The following is a 23430-nucleotide window of genomic DNA, read 5'->3' as shown; positions in this document are numbered from 1 at the left end:
GTGGTATGGCCTCCCCACCCTGGCTCAGTGAGGCTTTATGGTGGTAAGTGCTGGGGTTGCTGCTCTGTATATGCGCCCAATATGAGAGCGCCCTCTGCTGGATAGTCAGCCATAGTGGGAATCTGCCTAGCTCTGCCCGGCAAGCTGAGTTCGAAGTGCTGCGATGGACTTGGAGAAGATACTTGCAGAACTCTAGATGGAAGATTTCTGTTGGGCTGGAGTCCCATTTTGATTGGTCAGGGTAGGTGACCGGGCCCCATACCTCACTGCTATAGAGCAGGATTGGGGTGATGATGCTGTTGAATATCTTTACCCAGACTCTCACCGGTGGTTTTAGGTGGTAAAGTTGCCTTCTGATGGCATAAAACGTTCTGCAGGCTTTTTCCTTCAGGGCCTCTACTGCTGGTTTAAAGCTCCCAGTTTGGTTAATTTCCAGCCCCAGGTAGGTGTAACTGTTTGTGGTCTCCAGTGGGCAGCCATTTAATATAAATGAGGAGGTGGGCATTTTTAGATTTTTTTTCTCTGGAACACCATCACTTTTGTCTTCTTTGGGTTGATGGGCAGTGCCCATGTGGTGCAGAAACTCTCCAGTACTGCCAGGCTGTCCTGTAGGCCCCTTTCTGTTGGGGAGAGCAGCAGGAGATCATCTGCATACAGCAGGAACTTCACCTCGTGGTCATGCAAGAGGAGGCCTGGTGCTGGGGAGGATTCCAGGGCTACAGCCAGTTGGTTAATAAATATGTTAAAGAGCGTTGGGCTCAAACTGCAGCCCTGCCTGACTCCTCGACCCTGCTTGAAGAACGCGCTTCTCTTCCCGTCCACTTTCACACTGCATTGGTTCCCAGTATATGAACTCTTGATGACATCATAGATTCTACCTCCTATTCCGCTCTCTAGGAGTTTTAGGAAAAGGCCTGGGTGCCACACTGAGTCAACGCCTTCTTAAAATCCACAAAGCAAGCGTGTATTTTGCCGCGTGAGCTGTGGACATGGGTCTTGATAAGGCTGTGCAGTGTGTAGATGTGGTCGGTTGTGCGGTGGTTTGGCATGAACCCAGCTTGGCTTTTGCTGAGTACGTCCTGCTGTGTGAGGAAGGAGAGGATCCTTTTATTGATGATGCTGTTAACCTTCCTGGCGGTAAGCCCGAACTGAGTTCGGGCTATGCCGCCGGAAGGCACCGCTCAGGCCCCGCTGGGCCGATTTGCATAATTTTTTTCTTTTGCTGCACGCAGCTAGCACTTTGCTAGCTGCGTGCAGTGCCCGATCGCCGCCGCTACCCGCCGATCCGCCGCTATCCGTCGCGCCGCAGCCGCCCCCCCCCCCACAGACCCCGTGCGCTGCCTGGCCAATCAGTGCCAGGCAGCTCTATGGGGTGGATCGGAATCCCCCTTTGACGTCACGACGTCATCCCGCCTCGTCGCCATGGCGACGGGGGAAGCCCTCCGGGAGATCCCGTTCTTTGAACGGGATCTCCGGATCTCCGATCGCCGGCGGCGATCGGAGGGGCTGGGGGGATGCCGCTGAGCTACATGAGAAAAAAAAAAAAAAAATTTTTAAAAAGATTTGCTGCCCCCTGGCGATTTTTTTGCAAACCGCCAGGAGGGTTAAACAGTTTCCCCAGTGTACTGCTGACACAGATTCCTCTGTAGTTTGCTGGATCATATCTGTCTCCATTCTTGTAGATGGGTGTTATGAGGCCTTCACTCCAGGCCTGAGGAAAGGAGCCCGCACTCAGGATAAGGTTGAAAAGTCTTGCGAGTGCCTCATGTATGTCCGGGGGGCTGTATTTGATCGTCTCTGGCAGGATGCCATCGGTACCGCTAGCCTTCTTACATTTTATCAGCTTTGTTCTTTCTCTTATTTCCTCCATCGTGATTGGTGTATCCAGGGGGTTTTGAAAGTCCTTGATTGTCTCCTCCATGTCCTTCAGCTTTGCGGCTATTTGTTTCTGTTCCGGGGTTTGGGCATTTTCTGGGATGTCTTTGTAGAGGTCCCTGAAGTAGTGGAGCCAGATGTGGCCATTTTGGATGTGTAGAGGGCTTTTCTTGGGCTTTGTCCCAATGTGGTTCCAGGTCTCCCAGAATGAGTTGTCTTGGAGGGAGTCCTCCAGCTGTTTGAGTTTGTGGGAGATGTGGCTCTGTTTTTTCCGCCTGAGGGTGTCTTTGTATTGTCTCTGTAGGTGGTCATGGGCTTCCCTTAGGTCCTGGTTGTTGGGGTCTCTGTGCTTTTGGTTAGAGGCTGCCCTTAGAGAATTACGTAGAGCCTTGCATTCACTGTCAAACCATTTTTGGGACTGTTTATTTGTGGATCTCTTAAAGTTGGTCTGCTTGAGGCCGGCGAGTACTGCCATGTTATATAAGATGTTGCTGAAGTCCTTCACTGCATGGTTGACACCTTGTTTGTTTGGTTCATATAGGTTGGTATGAAAGTTTGTCAGCAGTTCTTGATTTTTGGCAGTGTTGGTCATGTTGGAGAATTTGATGGCAGACTCTTTGGGCCATTTGAAGGATGGTGGCAGCTTGTAGAGACCGTTCTGATGAGGTTGCTGTGTGGTTGGTTTATCGGTGGATTTCAGGTACAGCAGGATTTGGTTGTGGTCTGACAGGTGTGTTTCAGGGGTGACTATGAGGGCATTGATGTTTATGGGGTCTGTGTCTGTGACAGCATAATCTACCACACTGCTGCCTACATGTGAGTTCATAGTAAATCTCCCAAGAGAGTCACCCCTGGTTCGCCCATTCATTATGTATAGGCCGAGGCTCCGGCACAGGTTCAACAGGGCTTTCCCACTTTTGTTTACTGTCTTGTCATAGCTGTTTCTTGCTGTCTGCATTGGTTCCTGGTAGTAGCTCTCTCCTCCAAGTATGTATGTGTTTCCCTCAGAGGTCAGATAGTCCTTCTCTGTGCCTGTTCTAGCGTTGAGGTCTCCATAGATGAGCACTCTGCCCTGAGACTGGAAGTGGCTGGCTTCTCTTTGTAGGACCTCATAGATGTCAGGTTTGTAGTAAGGGGACTCTGTTGGGGGGATGTATGCTGCACACAGGTACATGTCAGACTGAGAGGTGAGGATGGAGCTGTTTATTTTGATCCAGATGTGGCTGTCTCCTCGTTTGATTGCTTTGATGTGCTCTGTGAGCTCCTCCTTATACCAGATTAGTATGCCTCCTGAACGGCGGCCCTGTTTAATGTTCCTGTTTTTCTGGGCAGATATGGAGAGTTCCCGGTACCCCATGGGTACGAAAGATTCATCCTCTGCCCGGGTCCATGTCTCCAGGAGGATTTGGATATCAATGTTTTCAAGTCTCTTTTTAAAGTCCGGATCATTTGTTTTGGATCCAAAAGCTGAGGCGTTCAGCCCTTGGATGTTCCAGCTACTGATGATAAGGGATGTCATTTTAAGTCGGTTTACCTTGTAATGAGCAGAAATTTTCATAGGACTCAGTATTTTCAAGGGGAGGGTGGACACTGTTGTGGGTGTCACCTCAATCTGCTTTGTATATTGATAAGCAAAGTTCTGATTTCCGCCATGATGCTACCCTCTGTCGCTTTGTGTTGCCATTGTGGGGCAGGCGGTTTCCTACATGTTTGCCATGCTTGTGGGCTCTCTCTCTGGTGTTGGGACATTGTGGTTTGCTGTCTGATTGTTGAGTTGGGGCTTTCTTGGAGTCTCTGGGGTCTACTTAGCACCATGTCCTTTAGTTCCTTTGCTAGGCGGCTGACTCCTTGTTTGTCAAGGTGCTTGTTGTTGTACAGATGGTCGGTTGTGATTGTGGTGTGCTGTGCCAGTTGTATGTCTGGTGAGGATCTGAGACTGGAGGCCAGCTCTGCATTGATCTGTGTAATTGTCTGGTGAGGAATGTCTCTTCTTGGGAGCAGGGAAGAGAGGATAATCTTTGTGCTGGGGAATTTCTGCTGTGCCCTTTTAACCAGTTGTGACAGTTTGTATGTGATGGTTCTTGGTCTGTGGTGTTTTCTTGTATAATGTCATTGGTGCCGGTGTGCAGGATGAGATGTTTTGGGTCGGTGAAATAAGGCTCATTAATGACCTGTGTTACTTGTTCAATAGTTGAAGTGATGATTTTGATGGCATGCATCCCTGGAAAGAGTCTTCTTATGTCCAGGTATTTTCCATTAGAGTCTATAACCAGCACAATGTCAGGACTGAGACTCTCTCTCATTCTCTCTCTCTCTCTCTCTCTCTCTCATTCTCTCTCTCATTCTCTCTCTCATTCTCTCTCTCTCATTCTCTCATTCTCTCTCTCTCATTCTCTCTCTCTCATTCTCTCTCTCTCTCTCATTCTCTCTCTCTCTCTCATTCTCTCTCTCTCTCTCATTCTCTCTCTCTCTCTCATTCTCTCTCTCTCTCTCATTCTCTCTCTCTCTCTCATTCTCTCTCTCTCTCTCATTCTCTCTCTCTCTCTCATTCTCTCTCTCTCTCTCATTCTCTCTCTCTCTCTCATTCTCTCTCTCTCTCTCATTCTCTCTCTCTCTCTCTTCTCTCTCTCTCTCTTTCTCTCTCTCTCTCTCATTCTCTCTCTCTCTCTCATTCTCTCTCTCTCTCTCATTCTCTCTCTCTCTCTCATTCTCTCTCTCTCTCATTCTCTCTCTCTCTCATTCTCTCTCTCTCTCTCTCATTCTCTCTCTCTCTCTCATTCTCTCTCTCTCTCATTCTCTCTCTCTCTCATTCTCTCTCTCTCTCTCTCTCTTTCATTCTCTCTCTCTCTTTCTCTCTCTCTCTCTCATTCTCTCTCTCTCTCTCATTCTCTCTCTCTCTCTCATTCTCTCTCTCTCTCTCATTCTCTCTCTCTCTCTCATTCTCTCTCTCTCTCTCTCATTCTCTCTCTCTCTCTCTCTCTCATTCTCTCTCTCTCTCATTCTCTCTCTCTCTCATTCTCTCTCTCTCTCATTCTCTCTCTCTCTCATTCTCTCTCTCTCTCATTCTCTCTCTCTCTCATTCTCTCTCTCTCTCTCTCTCTCTCTCCACATACTTAAGGAGCACTGGCCCTATAGTAGTCGGTGCCAAGCAGTTGCGTGCGGGGAGGGGGGGGGGGGGTCTTATTTTTTTTCTATAATATATAATACATGATCCCCTGCTCACTTGTGTTTACAAGCAAGGCTGAGGTGAGTCAGCGATTGGAGGAAAAAAAGAAAAAAGTAAAGGGCAGAAATTACATCAGGATTTAGCCTAAACTGTGGGCAAAAGAGATGGTTCCCACCAGGAACAGAATTCTCTTCATTTACTATAAAACATTCAATGAAATCAAAACGTGGACAGTACATGTATTATGTAAGTAGATCAAGTATTTATCTACTTATATATGTGTTTGTTTGTTTGTGTTTTTTGTTTTGTTTTTGTTTCTTTTCCCTGGCATAGTTTGGCTAATCCTAATGCTTTAAGAAAATTTAACAAATGCCTGCTTTTAGGCTGGGTGGCATTATGCTAATGCCAGTCTTGTATTCTTGTTGATGCGCTGCCACTCTGGTGCAGAAGCATCCCATTTATCAAAAAGGTGACTCAAACCGCTGTCTGGAAAAACTTTTGAAGCGGATGAAAACTGAACTTGTCAAAATTGCAGGTCTTCTCCTGCATATGCATATTTGCATTTTAATCCTAAAACCAAATGCAACTCAATGGGCTTGTTCACACTTGGGTCTGGTGAGGTCCCCTCTTGCTGCGCTTGTGGCCATGACTTGAGTCAAAAGGTAGAAAAGCCCTATGTGAATTTTAACATTTCATCTAACACAAATCATTAATGATTTATTTAATAATTACCACCACCTCTCCTTCCATATACGATTACGTCTCTATACAATATCTATACTCATTCCTACTTTTACTATTCTCAGACTTGCCCATAATCCTGCCTGTATACACACACACACACACACACACACACACACACACACACACACACACACACACACACACACACACACACACACACACACACACACACACACACACACACCTATCCCACAACCCAGAACAGGACAAAATGGCACTGCAGGGACCGTGGGGTGTGGGGGGGGGAGCCGCTGCCATAGCTTCCTACTATACCACACTCTGCGTTTTCAGTTGGCCTAAACTAAATGAATGCCTTCTGCAATCTATAGTAATATGGTGCCGCTGCTTCCTTTTTAAAGGATACCAGAGACAAGTAAAGCTAAAAGCTTTATATATACCTGGGGCTTCCTCCAGCCCCATCCGCACAGATCGCTCCCACGCCGCCATCCTCAGTCTTCTCCAGCTTCGGTACCGGGTCCCGTAACTTCAGCCAGTGTGAACATGCGCAGTGCAATCTCTCCGCCGCAGTACTATTCTCTGCCAGAGAGAGAGATGGAAGGAGCTCATTGCACTTGCTCAGACTAGCCGTAGTTACGGGACCCTGTACCTGAGCTGGAGAAGACTGAGGACTGAGGCGTGGGAGTGAGCTGTGCGGATGGGGCTGGAGGAAGCCCCAGGTTGGTATAAAACTTTTTTAACTTTTACTAGTCTCTGGTACAAATGTGTAAGGAAAGACCCCTTCTAGCTGTGTTTATGGAAACGCCCAATGAAAATCTGTGCTACTAATGTATACAGTTGTGCCAGCTTTTGTACCGAACACAAAAGCTGGCAAAAATGTATACATTAGTACCACAGCTTTCCAGCTATTTTTGTTCTAGGGTGAAGGTAGATAAAGGCAGCTCGGGCTTTTCCCTCTGCTTTGTATGAAAGCATACACACATTTTAAAGAGAAAGGTGGGAGAAAGTTTGTGGCTTTTTTTTTTTTTTTTTTTTTTTTTCTATGCATGTATGGAAGTTGTAGATTGGTGTCAGGTAGCATACCATAGGACACGGCTGCATGACTTGTTTCCTCATAGTCTGTCACTCTCCATTCCACTCGTTCCAACCTCCCCACAAAATTCTGCAGCTTGCCACTTTTTTTTTTTTTTTTATTATTATTTTCCAAACCAGTTTCCTATCTCACATATGTAGAGCTTTGCAGCAGCCAGGTGAGGTAAGGCGAGGAGGACCTGGCTAGCAGACAAGGTTTTAAGGATGCATTTGAATGTTTCAAGGCTTAGAGTATGGCAGACGAGATGTGAAGGCAATTCCCAAAAGAGGGGTGATGTGAAGCACTGAATGTGAGCGTGAGAGATGGTGATCAAAATGTAGGAAAGGATGGTTTATGTGAAAAGGGGATGAGTGAGTTGGTGTCTGGGAATTAGAAAGTATATGGAAGGAGCAACTTATGGATAGCTTTGTTAAAGGTCAACTGGAGCGAGGGGTATATGGAGGCTGCCATATTTATTTCCTTTTCGGTTTCAAAATTTTTATTGAAGTTTTTTCAAAATACAAATTACAGAATACAACGTATAAACTTATGCAAAACAGTTCAGACAGGTCAGAGAGTAGCGGGTATCCCCAAAGTTCTGGTCGTCTCAGTATGCTCGCCCATGGCGTCACACATACTCTTCTGAACTATCCACTGTTGACTCTTATGACTGAATGCTAATCTGACCACGTTTATACTGATTAGGCCGTAGCCCCTCCAACAGAGAAAGAAAAGGGGAAAGGGGGGGGTAAAAGGGGGGAGGAGGGGAAAGGGAGGCAGACAAGCAAGAAAGAGGTAGAGGGGGGGGAGGGGGTCAAGGTCTAGACTCCGGCCTCCACAGAGGGCCAGGGCCGTCTCAGAAACTATGTAGTTTCCTAATTCGAAGAGGAGGCAATATAGTGGCTCCATGGATCCCAAATTTTATGATAAGCTTCCACCCTATCGTCCAGTATGCTGGCCATCTGTTCTTGAACCATATACGCAGAAACTCTGTTTCATCTCTTCAAAGGAGACAAATTGGGTGCGCCAAGCGCGAGCCACTGTTTGGGAGGCCGCCCCTAAGATAAAGTGAGCCAGAGTGTTCTGAGATTTAGAGAGCTGGGCAATTTTACAATGTAAAAGCGCCGACCATGGGTCTTTAATGACCTGCTTGCCAAATAAAGCTTGAAACATTCTGTAGATCCTGGACCAGATCTAGATATCATGGGGCACGCCCAGAAGATATGCAACATATCTCCTTTAGTTTGGCAGCCTCGGAAACAGTGGCCCTATTCATTCCCAGGGACATGACGGAGCCTAGCAGGGACCCAATACCACCGAAGTATGACTTTGTAGGCCGATTCTACTAAGGCTAAATTCAAGGAGAGCTTAGGTACTGTGCTCCAAATTGCCTCCCATTCCTCTTTAGGTTTAGTGCTCCTCAAGTCAGACTCCCACCTGGAAACATATGCATTACGAAACGATGGAGACGGGTCGTTGAGCTGTGCATATAGATCTGAAATGACCCCTGTGGCAAAGGGTTCCAAGGCACAGAATCTCTCAAATCTAGTTAGGACAATTGGGAACTGAGCCTGCAGCAGGAAGAACGATTTCAACCAGTGTTTTAATTGAAGATATCGAAATTGTTCTTTGTTTGGAATTTGGTATTTTTCTCTTAGATCTTCACAATGCAGTATTCCTGCACTATTAGTTAATGATTTAACTTGCTCTAAACCCTGTTCTCTCCACCATCTAAAGCAGCCCGGATTATCAAAAGCGGGGGTGCAGAGGGGGTTGTCAATAATGGATAGTAGAGGAAGGGTGGGCGACATCAAGTTTCTGGAGTAGCGCACTGCGTCCCACACTGACAAGCAGTGCCGTAGTAGAGCGCTCAGGTTCTGGGGGCGAGATCGCCTATGTAGCCAGATGGGGGTCTGAACAGACTGGGGGGCAGCTGCAGGTATCTCAAATAGAGTCCACGCAGGCATCTTTGAGCCTTTATACAGGTCTATGAGGTGGGTTATTTGGGCAGCCTGTTAATAGCTGAAAAGGTTCGGGACCCCCAGACCCCCATCTCTTTTATGGGCATACAGTGTCCGTTTGCAGACCCTTGGGCGGGAATTATTCCAGATAAAATTATTTAGTTTGCTCTGTAGCATTCTAAGAAAATGGGGCGGAACCCGAACTGGCAGCAACCTAAAATGATAGAGCAGCTTTGGGAGAAGCGACATCTTGATGGAATTGACCTGACCCAACCAGGAGAGGCCGTAAGAGGACCATTGGGATAACAAATGTGTTATTGCCCTAGCTAGGCGGTAATAATTTTGTTGAAATAATGTAGCATATGAGGCAGTTAGCTTGATACCCAAATAGTCCAGTGCAGGGCCCGGCCACGTAAAATGGTAAAGGGTTTTAAGGGATTGGCAGGTCTCTGGGGCTAAAGTGATATTGAGTTTTTTAGAATTATCTGAAGGCCTGAGACTGTGGAGAACGTATTTAATACAGACAATAGTTCTGGGATGGTGGTTTGGGGTTTAGTAATAAAAAGTAGTAGATCGTCCGCAAATAGGTTTAATTTGTGTTGGATACCCGCTAACTCCACCCCCAGGATTCCACCATGCTGACGGATGGCTGCTGCTAAAGGCTCAATGGCCATAATAAAAATAATGGGCGACAGGGGGCAGCCCTGCCTAGTACCCCGATGAATTTTAAATAAAGGGGAGAAATGGCCAGCATAATGTATACTTGCTGTAGGGTTGGAATATAAAATCTTAATCCAGGAAGTGAACGAGCCTCCCAAACCCAATTTGCCCAGCACCGCATATAGGTACTCCCATGAGACCTGATTAAAAGCCTTATATATGTCGAGAGAAAGACATAGGCCTGATATATTCCTGGAGTGCAGTAGTTCAAAAATTTGGATTGCCCGTAGGGTGGCGTCAGAGGCCTGGCGACCCGGGACAAACCCCACCTGGTCTTTATGAATAATATCTGCCAGGAATCTATTGACTCGGATGGCCAGTATTTTGCTTAATAATTTGAGGTCTATGTTCAATAAGGATATAGGTCTAAATTGCTGAGGATCTAAAGGCTCCTGATCAGATTTAGGGAGCATCACCATATCAGCCTGCAAGGAGCTGGGATGTGGGGCTTGGCCCTTTTTATATGCGTTAAAACGCGAGACGAGAAGGGGGTTTAGCGCATTGGAAAATTTTTATAGAAAAGACCCGAAAATCCATCTGGCCCCCGGGGTTTTTGAAACCTTAAGAGATTTAATTGCCTCCAGGCCCTCTGCTGATGTGACATCCCCATTCTTTAATTCTAAAAAGTCTGGAGGAATCTGTGGGAGGTGGATGGAATCTAAGAAAGAGGCGATGTTCGCTGCCGGAGTGGGATCTGGGGGGGGGGGGGCATAAAGCTTGCTCAAGAAGTCATGAAAACCTTGTGTGATCTTGTGAGGGTCCAGGGTTACCTGACCAGAGGGTAGGCGAACCGATAAAGAGGGGGGCCTATAGACCCTGTGCTTTAATTTATTGGCTAGCAAAGTGTTTGATTTATTAGCCCACCGGTAGTATTTGTTTTTCTGCCAGCATAAATACTTTTCAGCTGCCTCTGATAATTTAAGATCGAGCTGAGTGCGGAGGAGGTCTCTTTCCTTCTTAAGTGAGGTGGTGGGATTATTTTTCCAAGCAGCTTTAGCTTTATCTAGTTTATCGGATAGATCTGTTATGTCTTTTTGTTTTTGTTTCTTTTTGTATGAGGCTAAGCCAATAATGCGCCCTCTAACCGCCACTTTTAGAGCCTCCCATAGAGTAATGGGCGAAGCGACAGATTCCCCGTTTTCTTTCACATACTCCTCCAGATAGGTTCGGATTCTGCCCAGGGAGTCTGGGTCAGAAAGTAAAGCGTCGTTCATGCGCCACTTAAAGTTGAATTTCCTGGGGGTTAGGGAAGTTAACTGGATAAGTAAAGGGCTATGATCTGACCAAGTGACTGTAAGTATTTTAGCTTTACTTATATTGGGTAAGATTTGTTGGTGGAGGAGAAGGTGGTCTATCCGACAGAAGCTGTTATGAGGATTGGAATAAAATGTATAGTCCCGTGTGTTAGGGTTGGCCTCTCTCCAGGCATCATGGAGGTTCTGGGAGCGAAACAGCGAGCTGATGGTTGTGGGGCATGGGGTGCCAGGGGTCTTGGTGGTGTTGGGTTGGTTAGTGGTTCGGACCTGTCTAAAGCTTCATCTAGCACAGAATTAGTGTCTCCGCATAGAATGAGAGTGCCTTCTTTGTGACGATTGATTACCTGAATTAAGTGAGTGAGAAAGCGCTCCTGAAAACTGTTTGGGGCGTAATATGATACTATAGTGAGACTTTCATCTCCCAATGACCCTACTAAAAGCACGTATCTCCCAGTGGGGTCGGTTATGGAAGTCTTACATTTAAAGGGTAGTCCCCTACGAAATGTGATGGTCACCCCCCCCCCCCCCCCCCTCACCTTTTCTCTAGCCCGGGAATTAAATGTCAAGGGGAAATGATAGCTCAGAAAGGAGGGGTGGGAGGAGACCGAGAACCTTGTCTCCTGCAAGCAGACAATGTCAATGATTTATAATAGTTGAACGCTTTAGTTCTTTTTTGTGGGACATTAAACTCTTGCACATTGTAGGAAATGATTGTAAAGCCCCTAACAGCACTAGACGTAGCCATGGTATATATCTGATGTAAGCAACGTGCTACTTACCTCTCGTGAGGATGGAGTCGACGACCTTGGGGAATTAGGAGTCACGGCGGGGGAGGGGGGTGGGGGTGGGAAGGATAGTAGGAATGAGAAACACAGAGAAAAAGGAAACATAACAAAGCGCATCCCCTGGAAGGAGACCAAACGGGGGTGCAAACTAATCTCAAAAGGTGGCTGGCCCTGTGATCAAAGAGCACAGGGGAAGCCAGGGTGCCGCCCAGCATTGCTAGAAGGCTAGCCAAAAAATGTGGCGGGGGAACCTGTAGCCCCCTCCAGCTGCAAAGCTTAGTATTAGGGTATGAACCGTTATAAAATGAAACATGTCGCATAATAAACAGCTATATCTGAAACCATCTCAACAATATAACAGTGTGCTTGAATACCAGTAGAAAACAAACATGCATATATGAGAGCCGATGTGCTCTGTATGAACCTAAGGCTTTTACTGGCAAGTAAAAGCAACTAAATGCAAAACGTCCCTTCTATGAAGGGATATTAACAGTACTGAATAATAACTATGTAGGGAAAGTGAAAGTCTGGAGAGCCATCCAGACCTACTACTGAGGCCAATGCTAATGACACCTGCAGTTCTCAGCCCGGATCAGACATCCTGGAGGGCGAACCCCCGATCTCTCGGTGTCTGGAGGTGGTGGTTCGGCGTGGCTTAACAGTCTCCCAAAGGGGTGCCGAACGTGTGGCAGTTTGGCTGCGGGCAGGGGAGCTGGCGGGCAAGCACAAATGTAAAGCTTCAAATTTTTGCTGAGCCTCTTCAGGTGTAGTCACGATTACTTGTTTTTTCTGGTAGGTGAAAATCAGTTTGAAAGGGAACCCCCACTTGTATTTTATGTTGTGGGTTATCAGGATTTGCAAGTAAGGCTTCATAGCACGTCTGCGCTGAATCGTGGAGGGAGCAAGATCTGTGAAAAGCTGATACATGTACCCTTGAAAAGTGAGGTTATCTTTATCACGTGCAGCCCGCAGCAAGGCCTCTTTGGTATTGTAGAATGTTGGCTTTACTAACACGTCGCGGGGAGGACCGTTAGACTTAAGCGGGGTAAGAGCTCTATGTATCCGATCGAACTCCAATCTGTCAATCAGGATTTTTGGATCGAGTTCTTGAAAGAGAGCCGTTATAATAGTTAAGGTCGGTCACTGATTCCGGAACCCTGCGGATTCGGAGATTGCAGCGTCGGGCCAGATTTTCAAAATCCTCCATTTTTAGTTGGGCTGTCTGAATATCTGTTTGTACTGACTCAATGTCCTTCTCATGGGCGTCTAGAACTACGGAAGCATTGTCCATTCTACGTTCTAGGGCATTAGTGCGGGCTCCCAGTTCCCTGAGCTCGTCTTTAAGTTGGCGGGTGATGCGCGTGGAGGCCTCCTCTAGTCTACGCTGGAGAATGAGTTCAAGCTGCTCTAGCAGCAGTTTGTCCCGAGTCTCTATAACCCCGGTACCTTTTAACAGCAGTGGCCGGGCTCCGCTGGGCATGGTCCGCAGGAGATGGGGAAACTGCGCTGCTCACCTCTGAGGCTGATGTTGGAGACAAAGCGCGCTGTTGTCCAGGCGCCATCTTGGGCGCGCTGTCGGAAGAAGAGGGTGACTGTTGTGCCTTGACTTTGGAGGTATTACCTCGAGCGGTCGGGGATTGTTTCTGCTGTCCGCGCTCTTCAGGTTGAGAGGAGACGAAACTGCCGTCCTCCGATATTAGAGTCGGGGATACCGCTCGCGGCTGATTAAGCGCCATCTTGGTCCCCTTGCCGCGTGATGGGAGAGGCTGGCGTGTCTTGACTTTGGGTGTTTTCCCGGAGCGCCGACCGCCCATCTATGCTCCGGAGCCTCTTGGGGTCTCAGTCAGGTAGGAGAGCTGGTTAGAAATCAGCAGTGACAGGTGCAATAAGGGCAATTGCAGCCGGAGGGTGCAGAGCGAGGCTAACGAGCGTCCATCTGCCTCGGTTGCTGGCCACGCCCCATATTTATTTCCTTTTAAACAATACCAGTTGTCTAGCAGCCTTGCTGTTCTATGTGGCTGCAGTAGTGTCTGAATAACACCAGAAACAAACAATGCAGCTAATCTCGTCAGATCTGACAATGTCAAATGCCTGATCTGCTGCATGCTTGTTCAGTTTCCATGGCCACAAGTATTAGAGACAGAGGATCAGCAGGATAGCCAGGCAACTGGTATGGCTTATAAGGAAATAAATATGGCAGCCTCCATATCCCCCTCACTACAGTTGTCCTTTAAGCTATTTACACACGTCTGTTTGTTTTTTCCAAGATTTTTTTTTTTTTTTTTGTGACTAGTGATTATTTCCACGATTTTGTGACGTGTGCATAATTAAGCAAACAACGTTTTGAGGCATGTGATGATTACAACAGGCACATCGGTATGAATTTTTAAGATCTGCGAAGACCCCCGCGGAAACTGCTGTGATCGTCTGACCTCTTGTTCGCACCTGTCGTGTGATTTCACGTGTTCCCACAGGTAGGAAGATGGATCGGAAAATGCTTGTTCATCAGGTTGCGTCGCAGTGGGTTCCCCGATCCATCTTCCTGTGAGTACCGGCCTTTAGAGAGAGCTAGGAGTAATTGTGTCTTTTGGGTAATTTCAATGGATTGGCAAAGAGAGGTGGATGAGAAGAGCTGCAGGGTTCAGTAGGGACGGGGATTACTATTTCATAAAGGTCTGCTTAAAATGTAATGCTGTTTTGTTGAAATGTAAGTGCAGATGCATTGTGTCATGAAGGTTAATAAGATGTGTAATCCATTGCTTACTCTAGGAAATCATGTCTTAATCAAGGCTTGCACACTTACTGATATCTGACTGTGTAAGTCTGGGCAAGGGTCCATATGCCTGTAATTTCATTAGGATGCAGTCTTGCCATTAGGAAATGACTTTCTGACCTCACACTGAAGCCGCTTTTAGTCATCTTTTTGTTTTCCTCCTTTTTTTTTTTTTTTTTTTTTTTTTTGTTCTCCACTAACTGGAGTAGATTGCCTTTTCAGCTAGTGTTCCAACAACATCAGCAAGGACACTAGTGTGATTACTGAACCTTTAAAACATAGCTTGCATCTAACTGCAGGGTGAAGGTGCTGCTATAAAGTTGTTCCAGGATATAGCTCAAAACTCCAAAAGTGAGGCAAATATGTGATAGACCATAGGAGCCAGGCTTGCCTACATTTCTTTCACTGAATCTTTAATTTGACTGAAGAAAAGTGGGCTTTGTAGCAACCAGTCAATGTTTTTTTTTTTTTTATGTATTTTAGGAACATGACATTTTAGTGCTTTGCAAAGATTACCTCCATATTTATTTATTTTTTCACTCTTTGGCTAATTTTTATTACAACTCCCATTTCCTAAAATGTTTGGACACAGGGCAAAGTATAGATAAACACCGAATATGATGGGTTGCAAATGATTTACACACTATGGCCTGGTGCACACCAAAAACCGCTAGCAGATCCGCAAAATGCTAGCAGATTTTGAAACGCTTTTTCTTATTTTTCTGCAGCGTTTCAGCTAGCGTTTTGCGGTTTTGTGTAGCGTTTTTGGTGTAGTAGATTTCATGTATTGTTACAGTAAAGCTGTTACTGAACAGCTACTGTAACAAAAAACGCCTGGCAAACCGCTCTGAAGTGCCGTTTTTCAGAGCGGTTTGCGTTTTTCCTATACTTAACATTGAGGCAGAAACGCATCCGCAATCCAAAATCTGCTGCAGCCCGGGAGTATGCGTTTCTGCAAAACGCCACCCGCTCTGGTGTGCACCACCCCATTGAAATGCATTACCCTAGCAGATCCGCACCCGCAAGCAGATCGCAAACCGCAGCGGAAACGCTCCGGTGTGCACTAGGCCTATCTGTTAAACATTTCTCAGTTTCAAAATTGGGTATGCAGTTTTCTTTTTCTTTTTTTTTGTTTTTGTGCCATTTTTACTTTAACTTTTTACTAAATGGGAGGCGTATACGAGTCTGTGAAATACTGCATTGGGAAACATTGCAACAGTTAAAAATAATTTCCTCAACAAAAATTTGCAAAGAATTTGAATAATTTCAAATATATTACGCATTGTAGACTAATCAGTTAATTTAGAAGCAGATGGTGTTGCCATAGGCCACTCTAGAAATTATGGCTATGGCGGTGCTGGTAACTGGCATCGGTTAAATTGCAGCTATGGTGGCCACTGGAGTTCCGTAATACAATAGCCGAACTCCAGCTTTCCAAATTAGCCTTTGATGGGGAGACAGGATAGCAGTGATAGATAACAGTGAAGAACAAATTGGGGCTATGGCTGGCGCTGGAGTTCCGCTATTCTATAGCTGAACCCTAGATATTGTTGAAGGTCAGTGTAAGTGGGGTGGGGGAGGGGCTAGTGTAAGGCTTAGATGGGGGGTTGTTAGGCGTAGGGAGGTATATTGCTAGGCATATGTAGGGAAGGGTTAATGTGAGAGTTAGGTTAGTGTATGTAATAGTAGCTTATCGGTAAAGTTGTTGTCCTGCTATCTGGTACATCCACACCCACTTTAACTCGCGGCTTTTTCTAAATGTATGCACTCCAGATGATGAATTTCCCAAATAATCCAGGGAAATCTATGTTCTTAAGTTACAAAACCAAAAGCCAATGTTGTAATTCTCAGGCTTTTAGATGGCACCACAATTAACATGACTATATAGTAAATTTTCATGGGCTTAGGGAAAACATCCAAAATCCACTGTCTGAATACAGTTGCCGAATCCACATAAACGAATATGAGGTCACAATACAAATACAAACGTCACATATCGGTGCCTATACAGTGTAACAAATCATATAGCAGTTACTGTATATTCTGGCGTATAAGACTACTTTTTAACCCAGGAAAATCTTGTCAAAATTCAGGGGTCGTCTTATACGCCGGGTGTTGTCTTTTATAGGGCAAATGCTGAAACTTCAGAACAAGACTGGAGAATCTGCGGCTGCTGCATATGGTGGAGGGGGGGGGGGGGGCACAAAAATGTCCGTGGCCGCCTCCCCGCCGTATGCAGTGACCATATGAAAGCAGCAAGCGCAGTGCTGTACAAGTAGTCTTGGAGACAGGGATAGCTGGCCAATCCAAGCAGCCTTTGTTTACAGCAACCAGCCAATCGCTGGTAAGTTACATCGCTTGTCGTGACTTGCAGGTTGTTGTATACTGGGTGCCACACACAGTACAGCACCAGTATCTATACCTGTTTATACAGTATAGGACCAGTACATATAGTACAGTATACAAATGTCCAACAGTCTAGAGGGGTCGTCTTATACTGCGGGTATATCACAAAATGTAAATTTTAACTGGAAAAGTTGGGGGTCGTCTTATACGCCAGGATATACGGTACATGAAACGAGTATGAAAACCCTGCCTCTGTGAGCTTACAATCGAAAGTAGAGAGGAAACGTGAGGTATGGTGATAGTTATATACCCTCAAACAAGACTCAGGAGGTAAGAAATCATGCTAAACCAAAGTGAAAACTTTTAAAGGAACCAAAGGTGAGACCTATGGAAGCCACCCTATTTATTTCCCTTTAACCAATACAAGTTGCCTGGCAGAGCTGCTGATCTTTCTGGTCAGTAGGGTCTAAATCACACACCTGAAACAAGCATGCAGCTAATCTTGTCAGATTTGTCATGGACATCTGATCTACATGCTTATTCAGGGTCCATGGCTTAAAGTATTAGAGGCTGAGGATAGGCAGAACAGCCAGGCGATGTGCATTATTTAAAAGAAAATAAACATGTCAGCCACCATATCCTGTTCACCTTGGGTTCCCTTTTAATAAAATCAAATTTGATAATCCTTATGTCTGATCTATAATCACATGTAAATTGTAATTTTATAGAGAAAATTCGACATCGAACCATTTGTAGAATGATAGTCCCTCTTCACGCCATGTTTTTTTTTTTTTTTTTGGGGGGGGGGAGGGGGGTTTAAATAGAATGATCTTCTGATTTTGTTTTGCATGCTAAGCCATGTATTAATGTATTTTACTGTCATATATATTAAGCAGACAACTATTTTCCATTGTTAGGATATTGCTCGACTATTACAAGAGAAGGAAGAAAAGAGGAGAAAGAAACGCTACCCACCTCATGGTCCAGAAGAGCCATGTTATCCAGACCAAGGAGGTAAGGAGTGTACGAGGGTGTGTGTATAGCAGCTCATTTCACCTTGTGTATTTGTATTTGAAGAATTGCATCGCAACAGACCGAAGTGTGGAAGGGACCTTTAGGGCCCATTTCCACTATCGCGAATTCGCATGCGTTTTTCGCATGCAAATTCGCATAGCAATACAAGTGAATGGGACTGTTTCCACTTGTCAGGATTCTTTTGCGTTTTTCTGTGCAGAAAAAATTCGCATGGCAGAGCCATCAGAATTCGCATATCGCATACCGCTATGCGAATCGCATACAATGTATTTAATAGGAAATTCGCATGAGGTTTGGGTATGCGAATTTTCGTGCGAATTCGCATGAAAATTCGCATAGAAACAATGGAAAAGCACACCAGCACTGCCATGGTTAAATTCGCATACATCGTCATCCATGCGAATTTTCATGCGAGTTCGCACGAAAATTCGCATAGACCCGCATACGAAATTCGCATCCGCATGCGAATTTTTACCGCGGCGATTCGCACCGCACAAGTGGAAATGCAGCCTTAGGGTTAGTGGTTAAGATCAGGGCTGTGGAGTAGGAGTTGGAGCAATTTTGGAGAGTCGTGGTCGGTGATTTTATAAACTGAGTCGTTGGATGATTTTTGTACAAGATTCACAACCCTGGTAAGTATTAGACTAAGGAGTTGGAGCCATTTTGGTTACCCAGAGTCAGAGTTGGAGTCAGTGGTTTCATAAACTGAGGAGTTGGCGTCGGAAGATTTTTGTACCGACTCCACAGCCCTGGTTTAGATTAGTGGCTATTTTAGTGGGGTCAGTGTTGGGGGATAGGAGTAGGGGAGGTTAGACTTAATAATCAGGGTGTGGAGTTTATACTCCTAGTTTGGTGTCAGGAAAGTCTATATGTTAGGGGGTTGTTTAGAACTAAGACTCCGTAGGGAGTTTACGTTGATGGCATGGTTAGTTGAGTATCACAAAAGAGCACATGTTAGGGGGCGGAAATTAGCTTTAGACATTGGAGAAGAGCAAAGGATTGCTAAGAGACATATGATCAATGGGGAGAAGTTCCAGAAACCCAGAAGAAAGCAGCCAGAAAGTCCACACTAGGATATCAGTGATCGCACTTTAACAATTCTATCTGCCTTGGCCAGTGCATAACAGAACTGGTGCTTTTGCTGCACTCACCTGATTAGGGAACCATAAAGGTCATTTTGGTGATCTGCATGGGATGATAATTTGATCTAATTTCACCAAATTTGGTGAGTCCTCAATGTCCAGGCAACTTTTTGTCTCAAATAGGTCATGAGCATCACTGAAAACTGCAGACCATTGCAACACAATACTTCAATAATTCAGACCTATTGTGATATTCAACAAAAATCTTAAAGAGAACCAGAGAGGAAGAATTAAGTTATTTATACATACCTGGGGCTTCCCGCAGCTGCAGAAACCCTAATCGCTCCCACGCTGCTGTCCTCAGCTTCCTCCGTTCGCCGGTGTGGGTCCCGTCACTTCAGCCTGACTGGCCAGTCGATCATAGCTGAAGTGCGCTCCTTGCGTATCTCTCCAGCGGCTGCTGGAGAGATACGCAAACAGCGCACTTCACTGGCGTAGGCTGGCCACTCCCCCTGGAAGGACGGGACCCGCACCGACGAACGGAGGAAGCTGAGGACCGCGGCGTGGGAGCGATTAGGGTTTCTGCAGCTACGGGAAGCCCCAGGTATGTATAAATAACTTTTTAATTATTCCTCTCTGGTTTCCTTTAAGGGGGATTCTTTCAGTATTAGCCCAATTTATTTTGTTTTTGTATTCAGTGAATAAAATACAATATGTTAATGTTTTCTCAAGCAATAAATAATGGGTTTAAAAGCAATTGAAATGGTAGGCAGTTTTTAAGTCAGTTTTCCACACAAGGTTAACAAAGTTTAGGTTTTTACACTTCATTGTGCCTCATTCCGGGAGAATGCATAAATATGTACAGCTAATCGATTGGATTTTAGGGTTTTTACAATGTCCTGTGATTTGGGGGACCCAACTGTGCTCTGAAGCCAGACTTCAGAAAGCAAATGCTGACAGTAAGTATGTGTGGTTACATATTGCACTTACACTTAAAGTACATCTAGCTGCTAGATCTAAACTTTTTACAATAAGACATCATACTTGATACACAGATGTCTAGCTTGCTAGTCAGGAGATAGAGCTACTTTCTGTTAACAGTAGTTTTATTCTCTTCAAAGGATGCCATTTTATCTGCAAACAACTGAGAAGAACATGATTCACTGACTTAGGGCCTATTTTCACTTTCCGCCGCGTGTCCTACGAGACGTGTGGCGGCACTTCTCTGTTCTGCGAGTACGCAGACAAATCCTGGAAGCAGTGCCATGCACGGCTATGGGATTCGCTGCTACTTGCACAGAAAAATGCTGCAATGTCAGCCGAATGGCTATGGCAAGCGATTTGGACAGCGGCACAATGTGCCTGTGGGGAAACTCTGCGAATTCGGTCCGATTTCTGCTGTAGTGGAAACGGGCCCTTAAATACTTTGGATAACAAGATAAGGATCCTGTGTAGAGCTAACCAATGAGATGCTAATCATTCCTGCTTGGATGCCATCAGATTCACTTCCTGCTGAATTTGATTGGCCCAGTTCCAAGCTGCATGAGATTTGCATGGATGCCAAATTATTCACAGATCGCTGACAATCTCTAGTCCTTTGCAGATACATTTTCCGAAACTACTGTTACCACCAGATGCAGCGTTTCACATGATTTACATCTGTTTTGTACAGCTTTTCATTTGTTGGTAAAGGCAGGACTGTGGTATTATTCATGCAATATCCATAGTTCCAGAGAAATTCCCTTTGGAAAAGTCAGACATGACCCAGGATAACAAGGAAAGTCTGCACCACTAGACTCCTGCCTTGTGCATGCAATGCATACCTCTTGGTGTGTAGATCAAGGGCTGGCAGTCCAAACCTCAGTGCATAGAAGAAAGTGATCTGAACTTCAGGGATGTCTGCGTGCTTGAAGATTTTATTGCATAAAAGCTGGGCGCATACAATTTAGGAGCAGCAAAGTCCCAAAGTGTTTCACGCATAATCCCATGAGTAAAAATGTAGTGTGAAACGCATTGGTATTTGTTGCTCCTAAATTGTATGCAACCGCTTTTTACTCAATAAAATATTCAAGTGGGCAGGCATAGGTGGAGGGCGGATTGTTTTCTTCTTTGCATGCAACCCAGGTTTAATTAAGAAAATTGCTGCCAGAAGAGTATGCCTTCTGCAGCTAGTGAACACCTCAGCATAGAGTTAATCACCTGTCTCCACCCTCCCCCTTCTGTTGGTTTCAATTTATCTTTGCGGCCAGCACTGCAGCTCAGCTGTCTAGTCTTCTTTCTAATTCATTACTGCTCATTAATTTTTTTTTATATTGGATTTCATTACAAAATAACATTTTGTTTCATTTTAAATAAGTTTCAGGCTTTGAAAATAGAAATATTTCAGCAAGTACAATTTCAGTGCTATATTTGTGGTTGAGTGAAACAGAGTTGGACGAGAGCTGCTACACTTTCCCATGAGTATGTATGTGATGCGCTAACAGAAATATCTTGAAGCATTAGCTTTCGGAGCATAACTTCTTCTCTTCCTCTGAAACCTACAGCAAGTCTGCATGTTTTGTACATCAGCCCGCCTGCCAGATCCATTATTATTCTTGTTCATTGGAGTGGAAAGTAATGAAATAAAAAAATTAACTTCAAAGGGAAACCCCTCTCTTTCAGATAAAATGTTACGCACTGCAATATTAAAAGCTGAAACAAAAGCATTAACAAAAGAACATTCCAGTTCAGTTAAACTACTGCCATTCAACAGCGTTGCTAACCGTGCCAGATGGTTGTGTCAACATTTGTTGTAGCAGTAGGGTATTGTACCATGTTAGCCATTAGTAAAAGCAAGAAGTTATGAATCAGGATACCACCATTTATTGGCTAACTTAAAGGGATATAAGAGTAAACTTTCGGCAAGCTTACTCTTATATTTTCTTAAGTTGGCCAACAGGGATGCATTTTCGATTAGCTACATACTCCAAATTACTTCAGTGGTTAGAGTTAATTAAAGCAGCTGTGTGGGAGAGGGAGGGTTAACTTGCGCATGCTGCCATCTGATCCGATGTTTCTCACGTTGTGTTCCAAGTCGCAATCACGTCACTACCACACTTCCTCCTTTCGGGTTGTAGGAGGAAGCGTGGTAGAGACGTGAACGCTGCTTGGCACGCAACATGGGTTGCATCGGATCAAATGGCAGCATGTGAAAGTTAACCCTTCCCCCCCCCCCCCCCCCCCACAGGTGCTTTAATTAACTCTCCCAATTCGAATAGTTTTGAGTATGTAGTTACTCAAAAGTGCATGCCTGTTGGCCAATAAATGGTAGTAATCCTCATTCCAAACTTCGTTCTTGTCAACATTTGTTACTAGCCATTGGATTAGTGTAGATGGTTAGATTAACAATGGCACCTGCACAATTAAGAACTAGAGCAAGTTGGGCAATTTTGTACAGTTTAAAGCTGCATACACATGTATGATAGTTCTTGGCAGGGCAGCTGGTGGGGACGCCGTGGCCAAGAATATAAAGTGTACAGCAGCCCCTGATAAGCTGGTCGATCCACCAATGTAGATCAACTTGACAGAGGGTATAGTTCTTCCCTTCTCCATCGTTCACGCTCAATTGGCCGCCCTCCTTCCTCCATAGCAGGGGCGCCTCTAGCCATTTTGTCACTCCAGGCGAGAAAACCTGTGGCACCCCCCCCCCCCTCCCCGCCCGCAGATAACGTATTTCCCACTCATCAAACACAGATGTGTAACTGTGTAATTAAACGCAGATACCATGTCCCCCGCACATCAAACGCAGATACCATGTCCCCCGCACATCAAACGCAGATACCGTGTCCCCCGCACATCAAACGCAGATACCGTGTCCCCCGCACATCAAACGCAGGTACCGTGTCCCCCGCACATCAAACGCAGGTACCGTGTCCCCCGCACATCAAACGCAGGTACCGTGTCCCCCGCACATCAAACGCAGGTACCGTGTCCCCCGCACATCAAACGCAGGTACCGTGTCCCCCGCACATCAAACGCAGGTACCGTGTCCCCCGCACATCAAACGCAGGTACCGTGTCCCCCGCACATCAAACGCAGGTACCGTGTCCCCCGCACATCAAACGCAGGTACCAACTTCCAGTCATTATCCACAATTTCTGTCATTTTTGTAGGTAAATGTTACACAGTGCAGGCAGGTGGGGTGGGTGTGGGGAGAGAGACAGGACTCTGAAGCTTGGTGCCTGGATCGTTTCTTCAAGTCATTAGCCTGGGCATCACAGTAAAAGTGAGATAACATCTCCCGTTTGTTTGCTTCACCCCTCCCTGCCCCTAATAAGTCTACAGTACTGATTCTCTACTCTTCACCTTTGAATGAGGTCACACAGACAGAACTGAGTGACAGCAGCTCCGACCATGCACAAATCACTACCAAAACCGTGCATTATGTTGTAAAAGTATGCCTGTTGCCTCTGTTCACACACCTGTAACTGCAGCTCTCTGTCTGCCATGCTTGTTCTCCTCACAGTGCAGGCAGGGCACACTGACTCCTTACTTCTCCCCTGATGCAGGCTGCATCTCAGCACCCAGTCACCTCTCCTCTGCCACCCACATCAGGCTCAGGGCAGGGGGTACAGGAGGGCACAGGGATTTAGGAGCCATGCTGGCTTAGGTAGTCAGT

General features: G+C 45.7%; 1 protein-coding gene across 4 annotated transcripts in view; it reads left to right on the top strand.

Annotated features, from left to right (window-relative positions):
- The window catches only part of CCDC50 (coiled-coil domain containing 50), a 162544-nt gene that overhangs the window by 33834 nt on the left and 105280 nt on the right, over window positions 1-23430 (top strand). For all 4 annotated transcript variants that reach the window (XR_011031406.1, XM_068281188.1, XM_068281189.1 and 1 more), the window contains exon 5: window positions 17574-17670. Coding sequence is in view for 3 of the 4 variants with exons in the window: in XM_068281188.1 (XP_068137289.1) it covers window positions 17574-17670 (97 nt within the window). In the remaining variant the exon portion in view is untranslated. The remainder of the gene's footprint in view (window positions 1-17573; window positions 17671-23430) is intronic.

Source organism: Hyperolius riggenbachi, chromosome 4 (genome assembly GCF_040937935.1).
Source record: "Hyperolius riggenbachi isolate aHypRig1 chromosome 4, aHypRig1.pri, whole genome shotgun sequence".
NCBI lineage: Eukaryota > Metazoa > Chordata > Amphibia > Anura > Hyperoliidae > Hyperolius > Hyperolius riggenbachi.
The sequence above is the reverse complement of the archived record's forward strand: the minus strand, read 5'-3'. Positions and strand labels throughout refer to the sequence as shown.